The sequence below is a fragment of the Cibotium barometz genome, chromosome 4, assembly GCF_041138505.1.
Source record: "Cibotium barometz isolate CiBa-2024 chromosome 4, ASM4113850v1, whole genome shotgun sequence".
Lineage (NCBI taxonomy): Eukaryota > Viridiplantae > Streptophyta > Polypodiopsida > Cyatheales > Cibotiaceae > Cibotium > Cibotium barometz.
In genome coordinates, this window is record NC_141049.1 from 12,873,537 (window position 1) to 12,881,378 (window position 7,842).

A 7,842-nucleotide genomic window follows, 5' to 3' on the forward strand; every position below is an offset into this window, starting at 1 on the left:
TAAAAGTAGGTATCATTTTAAAAATAATGAATTGAATTAAATTAAAAAATATGTATGTGTGTGTATACATGTGTGTGTGTGTTTTTATTTACATTTATAAATATGTACGTACACACACGTGTGTGTGTGTGTGTGTGTGTGTGTGTGTGTGTGTGTGTGTGTGTGTGTGTGAAATATATCTATCTATATCTATACTATCTATTATGCACAAGTTTTTGGAAGGGGAGGGAACACGTGGCATCTAGAAGAGGACCAAGTATTGGGGTAGGGGAAAGAGAGAAGGGGGTATGATGGGGGAGGAGAGGAGCCATGTGTCGGGCAGAGAGGGGGGGGGAGAGTGGAGGCCATATATTGGGGAAGCGGAGAAAGAGAGGAGTGTAGAGGTATGTTGAGAGAAGAAATTATATAATATAAAAATATAAAGATATATAATATATAAGTATAACTTATATATAATAAAATATGTAAACATATACTAAGTAAGGATATTAAATAAATATATATATTAAATCTATACTAATATATTATAACATAATGTTATACACACACACATATAATACATAAGTGTAAATTAAAGACATATATATATATATTATATTAATACTATTATATATAAACACATTCACACACATATATATGCATACACACAGCCACACATGTATATTTGGAGGGTGTGCGTTTGCATGCATGCGTGTGTGCGTGCGTGCGTGCGTGTGTGTGTGCGTGTGTGTGTGTGTGTGCGTGTGTGTGTGCGTGCGTGTGTGTGTGTGTGTGAGAGAGAGAGAGAGAGAGAGAGAAAGTTTCTATGTGTGAGAGAGTGTGTATACGATACAGGTGTGAGAAGAGAGAGTGCATGTCTATGCACGTGATAGAGACGTAAAGAGAATGCATATGAGAAAGAGACACACAGATATGTGTCTATGTGAGAGAGTCGCACAGACACATGCACATAGGCATATACAAACACATACCACACGTACACATGCACACACACGCATACACACATGTACACATAGGCATATACAAACACATACCACACGTAAAAACACATATGCACACACATGCTTGCACATACATACACATGCTTGCACATACATAGACATATACACATACGCATGCACACACACGCATACACACATGTACACATAGGCATATACAAACACATACCACACGTAAAAACACATATGCACACACATGCTTGCACATACACACACATGCTTGCACATACATACACATGCATAGACATATACACATACGCATGCTTGCGTATGCACATATGTACACAAGCAAAAACCTTATGCCACAGCAACGCGAAAGTCACCTACTTGTATCACTTATTTTAAAGTTAATATGTTTGCTTGGGGACACTTAGAAGATACTCCCCCCCCCCCCCCCCCCCCCCCCCAGGCGGACAGTGCAAGAGAAAAAAAATTTGTTGCTTACCTCATTTTACGAGTGTCTCTACAAACTCTATATCTTGTTGTCATTCTTTTGGGTGCATCAGTTAGTGTAGATACCACATCTTCTATACTATTTCTATTAAAGTATCTCATGTGGCTTTTTGACCTAATTATATTGCTACTCTTGTTATGTATCCACTTCGACTCAAATCCTAGGATTTCAAAAAATAGTACACATAAGAGAAAAGTCATATCGCCAGAGAATAAGGTATTGAATTGACTTCAACATTGAACAAAAATTCATTGTTGTATTTTGTCTATACGAAAGATTCCATCAAGTCACTCCCAAAAAGACCTCCCTCCATATGTAAGGATCTCTAAAGGACACCCGAATTCGGCATATATGTACTCCCTAAGAAAGCATGCCATATTCACTACCTTGTTATTGACAGTGGCCTTTGCTTCTGTCCACCTTATTGCATAATCTGTGGGGGTGGCCACCAATAAGTAATACTTCCCATGTGAGAAGCAGGGAAGTGAGCCCACAGAATCTAATCTCCACATTTTAAATGGATTGTATGCTGGGATAGGGTTTAAGAGGGTAATAAAGAAACATACGATTGTCACAACACATGGCAATGCGATATTTCCTTTTTGTGTTGCTATAAATCTTTGATCTTCAAAGGAGAACTTCAAAGGAGAGGGGATAAGCAGTGGCCTCTAAGAAGAGGGACTCTTTACCCATGCATGTGGAATTGGAGAAGGGCCTCTTGTATTTATTCAAGTTCATGTTTCTCGTGTTGTTTAGGATGGGATGAAAGAGTGTGTTAGGATGCCAAATAGTGCAAGAGTTTGATGAGGTAAGCACACCCATGAGCCTTGAGAAGAAATTAACAATGAAATCACTATTAGATCTAGGTGTGGAATTTGTGTGAGGGGTGAGAATGAGTTACTTGGAGAAGGGAAGTGGTGTTGTTTTAGAGCATAGAGAATGTTGCATGTGATGTGTATTGTCAATGCAAGTCCTCTGGGGAACATGTGCTTTGCTTGTTTTTTTGTATGAGTAACGTGCCTCATGCATGCATGGGGTTCCACTTTGACAATGAGGAGAAGTTGCCTTACCTTTTTGGCTCTTTTTAGCAGGCAGGTCAAATCTTTTGCGTCTAAACATACCTGGGTGCACCGAAAAAGCCTTGATAAATTATTCACGGACTTAGATAAGAATAAAGCTACCAACTTTTTGTCCCTCATATATTTCCTCTCTCTTTTTTTTTAAAAAAAAACTCACAATTTCAACAACAGGCACAATTCACCCATTGGGCACATACTACACACAATAGATAAGCTCTGGCACTTGCCCTAGCAGCTCAGTTCATCACGACCCACTCTACCCAAAGAGGTCGTGTGTTCGAGCCCTCACACCATAGGGTTGTGTGTGCGAGTGGTGTAGCCTCTAGCTCGGCTACATCCCCTGGGAATGGGACTTTTTTGGGTTTTTTTTTGGGGGGGGGGAGGGGGGAGGGGCGGCATCTTTCGTGATTTATGTGTAAAAGTATGAAAGTAAGCATGGAAATATTTTTCTGAGAAATTCAAACACTAATCAAGTTCATTCCTAACATCACCCCCAACCAATCAAAATAAGGAGAATTATCCCCAAAACAAGATTGGCAGACAAATATCTGGTTTTCTAACGACAAAGTTACGCCTTGATCCTAAGCTCCCCAAAAAAAAAAAAATTCAACCACTAGGTGTTAATTCCTCCAACAAATTCCTTCAACATCCTCCAATCAATACAAATTCCAAGAGTGCATTCTTGTACTTATCAAAACTATTGTGCTTTGCTTAGCTACATGGTGTGAACAGATCACCCCAGATGCCCTCGATGTCATGCAATATTCTACTCCCTAGATCTGCCCCATATCTTGAGGGGATTACTAAATGTATCCAAGTGTGTTCAAAAAAGTTTTTTTTTTAGTAGAAGTTTATTTGCCATCACCAATTTATTGCTGCAACAAGAAGCAAGAATTGAACTCGCAATCTCCCATTTGGGACTCCAAGAGTGAGATTGAACCCGCAATCTCACACATTACCAATATGTTTTTGCAAACAAGCAAGAATCGAACCTGCAACCAATGAGATCATAGCTCAAGTGGTAAATGTGTTTGCCTAGGACCAAGAGGTCTTGGTTTCAACATCCCACAAGGTGCTTCCTCAACGGCATTGCCTATGGGTAGAAAAAAAAGCACCTATGGACAGTGAAAAACGATAACTACAAGAGGATCTTGGGCCTACAGCTAGTACTGCATGAACCTTCAAAAGCATTTTCATCCCGTGCTTTCTAGATTTCAGCGTTTAGCCACTAAACACTTCAACAGTATTTTCAGCCCCTTATTTATAAATTTTGACATTTTACATGTGATGATAGTAGAGTTTTGGAGGTGATTAAAAAATCTTTACAATTTTTTTAAGCTAAAAATCCCTAAGTTTGTAAAGAAAATACTTGTCTTGAACTCACATGCTCCTATGACCTTCAGTTATTATACAAGGAGTAAACTTTAAACTGCAATTGCCTTCATCTTGCTGCCAAAATGGGTTTCAATTCTGATTTGCGATTGTTGGGGGACTTGAATAAAGAAGCCCTTCATATTCAAGTATCCATGTATGATTTTACCATTCACATGTCCAGCAATAATTAGTCAATTTTGTGTAATGAACTTATTTGAGAGAGTTAAGCATTCCCCTCCACTCTGTCAAATCCAACAGCATTTATTCCTTCTTGTGCTTGCCTTGCCTGATGCAGGAGCTAACATAGGGTAAGAAGACTGTATGTTTATTTAAAAATTTTGTATATAAATGGACAAATAATAGGCATTTCAAAAGAAAGTACATACAAAATAAAATTTCAAGTTGTTTATTGTATCATACAGTGATGGCAACAAGTGTGGGAGCTAAGATAACCAATCAGTCAAACCCCTAAAAAAGGAAGGGAACCTGATTTGTGTTGTGAGGCCAAGCCCCTTCAATCTTCTGCTTGCGTAAATGGTGGAAGTTTCCTCACTCCGCTCATATAAGCAGGGCATAGACACCACCATAATTATTCAAAAGCTCCAAAGGCCCTCCATGTGATGACAGCCTTTTGGATTACATCAGCTTCATGAGTCACCAAACCAATGCCTTCAGCCACCAACTTCCACAGAGGCAACCGAAGAGAAGCACACCCTTTCCAAAGCATTCAACTAGTTTTCATAAAGCCTCTGTATCTGGCGATTTTGCCTTGTGAAGCTGCATTAAAGTAGGGCATGGACAGGGATGATGAGAAGAGCACCTCCAGTTAAAAAAACAGGCATTGCTTTGCTGTGAGGACTCCTAAACCAATAACCTTGCTGCAGGCTCTATGATGATCATGAAGCTGATTGGCAAAAAATGTGGCATGGATGCCGAAGAGGTGCTCTGGCTAAGTCTAATCATATAAACTCTGCGGCTTTTTGCATCCATCCTACTCCATAACCTTATTTGAATGAGGATGGCTGCCTCTATATTCAAATATTCAAAAAAATATACTGCCTCTGTGTTTTTTCCTCGATTTGTAAGGATATTCTCTCCTTCAGCAAAGCCTCTTATGTCATTGAGCTGCTTCGTTGCGTGGACTTAGGTCGCTCTCGGTTTTGGGTTTCAAGACTGACCCAAAAGTTGGCATTACTTCTTGACCTCGTGTACAACCTTGGCCCCCTTCCAATTGATCTTGATAATGACGCTATGAACCCTGCTCCTGGTAAACATCTTCCTTTGGGGTAGTCCTGCATTCCTGCTGCATCCTCATTATAAATTTGATCAATGACCATATTTCTGCCTGCCAGATACAAACGACATGTGCTTTCTTGGCTCATCCCTTTTGACGAACTCTCCTGCTCACTAGGTAAATTGTCATCCAACGGTTGATCTAGCAGTAGTATATAGCATGTCATGCTGAGGATAAACACTCCTACTGCAATGGCCGTCGCAGGCACAATGAAGAAGCAAGGAACCTCTGTGGGTCTGGCTTCAAACACTTCTACACAGCGCGAAAACCATCTCCAACTAAGAGGCCCCCAGAAGCATATCACAAAGACCGATATGTAGAAAGCCAATAGAAAGCTTCCTATGAGGAGAAGTCTGCAACAGTGGGCATGTGTTCCATGTTCCTTTCTACTCTTTGCATAGTATGCCAGGGGATAGATGGGCCCTATTGTGAGGCTCACATAACCGAGAACGAACATCCGGAAGACCTTGCTAAAAGTCATCACACTTATATCCTCTTCCTTCCACAAAGCCAGATACATGATGCAAAGGATGAATGGGGGTGCAACTAGGAACCCGATACGCACTGGCAATCCTTTCCACATGTTCAGGCCAATGAAGCTTAAGCATCCCAGAATGAGGACGGACAAAGTGAACAATCCTGCCATACGATCAGACTGTCAAGCAGTATCAAACTCTCAAACAATGGAAGATACGGAGGGGATGCAGAAATGGAGTAGGAGACCTCCCTCAGAAACCCCCCCTTCCCCTTAACCCCCACCCTCACAATGGAATCGGTGACCGGTCAGGAGGGGGAGGGGAGAAAAAGTCGGCCAGGATGCCGCTGGCATACCCCAGCCTCTGATTGGAGAAAAATTTTGAGGCCTGGGGAATGATGGAGTGCAGAATGGCCGGCCATTCTGCAGGTGGGAGTGATCGGCAGTAGCCGGAAGCCCGCCTGCAGAATAGCCATTCCGTGTCGTCATGCATGGATGAAGGGAGGAAATTTTCTAGCTGAACGACACATAAAAAATGACCGGCAGTTGCGAGTCCGTGACAAAGAATGTAAATGGGTACCTGCTGCGATGACGGTGGATGCTTTGTGCCGGAAGTTCCATGACTGATGGGTCGAAACCGAAGCAATCGCCGTGACGTTGTTCAGCATGGCGGAGAGAAGGGAGGCCACCAGCGAAAGCCAGATCATTTTCGAACCCGTGGCTTCACCGAATTTTAATAAAATGAAGTTAAGCTGGAGCTGGAGATGAGGCGCAGTTTCCACGGCAGCCGCCATGAGGCTGAACAGGCTGCTCTTCTCGGGCGATTCCAGGTCTTTGAGCCTGTTACGGAGACAAATTTGAGGGACAATGGAGATCCTAGATGCCATCCAATTAAAAGAAATGAAGAGCAACTTACCCGCGGAGGGAGAGAGTGGTGAGGAGGAGGCGGGCGAGGCGGCGGAGCTGCAGGAGGGGGAAGAAGAAGGCGGTGGAGAGGGGCTCGCGTAGCTGGAAGCGGAAGATGAGGGCGGTGAAAGCGTGCGAGGCCAGGAGCATAACGGCATAGGAGATGAGGATCCATCCGTGCTGCGAAGGGTTGGCCCGCGCCAAGTGGTAGTACTCCAGGCCAGCCGCCAAGTTGCCGCCAAACGCCATCAGGTACGCCGCCGCTGACAGCCCCATCCACGCGCCAGACTCCACATCCGACCAGCTTGTTCGCCCTCCTCTTCCTTCCGCAGCCGGAGACGCCATCCCCAAGCGCGCGCGCGCACACAAACACAGAGAGAGGGGGAGAAAAGTTTGAACATAGTTTTTGAGTCGTCTTCTCAAGGAACGCGCAGAAGAGCAAGTCACATACTACAAAGATCGAGTCACATATTGACTTTTTGATAGAGACTCAAGTTAAGGTAGACAGAAATCAAGTCCAACTCTCTCTCTCTCTCTCTCTCTCTCTAACTCTCTCCCCCTATAACCTCTCTCTCTCTCTAACTCTTTCTCTAACTCTCTCCCCCTATAACCTCTCTCTTGCTCTCTCACCGGCTCTTTTACTCCTATTCTCTCTCTCTCTCTCTCTCTCTCTCTCTTATTCTCGATCCCTCTCTAAATCTCCAACTTTTTAACTTTCTCTCTCTCTCTCTCTCTCTCTCTCTCTCATTAAATCTCTTTAACTCTCTTTCTCTAACTGTATCTGATTCTCTCTCTAACTCTCTTTCTCTCTAATTATCTCTCTCTAACTCACTCTCTCAATCTCTCTAACTCTTTCTCTCTCTCTCTCTCTCTAATTCTCTAACTCTCTAGTTCTAACTCTCTCTCCCTCTAACTTTCTCTCTCTCAAACTCGTTGTCCCTATCCCTCTCTCTCTCTCTCTCTCTCTCTCTCTCTCTCATTGTGTCTCTCTATAGAATAATTATCTACTTCACAAATACTTGAATCAAACTTTTCACAATGGTTTTTACGTTGAGACATTGCATAATAGAAAAACATTTGTTCTATTCCATTATCTTGATGAAGCTTTTGGAGCTCAATATTACATATCAAAGGAGTAGATGGTACATTGTGCTCTTCTTGCAATGTAATAAATTTTCCTTTATGCTCAAATGTTAGTGTATTATGCAAATAGCTTCTCAAAAGTGTTTTTCCCAATGAAAATAATTCAAGTGTCCATTCCT

General features: G+C 42.4%; 1 protein-coding gene across 1 annotated transcript; it reads right to left on the reverse strand.

Annotated features, from left to right (window-relative positions):
- Nucleotides 1-4,267: 4,267 nt before the first annotated feature.
- Nucleotides 4,268-7,018, reverse strand: LOC147638924 (uncharacterized). Its single transcript, XM_086785670.1, has 3 exons — nucleotides 6,591-7,018; nucleotides 6,255-6,514; nucleotides 4,268-5,838 (listed from the first exon to the last, which is right to left on the reverse strand). Exons 1-3 carry the CDS (start codon nucleotides 6,923-6,925, stop codon nucleotides 5,018-5,020), a joined length of 1,416 nt encoding a protein of 471 aa, XP_086641796.1. The 5' UTR covers nucleotides 6,926-7,018; the 3' UTR covers nucleotides 4,268-5,017.
- Between the last annotated feature and the right edge of the window lie 824 nt (nucleotides 7,019-7,842).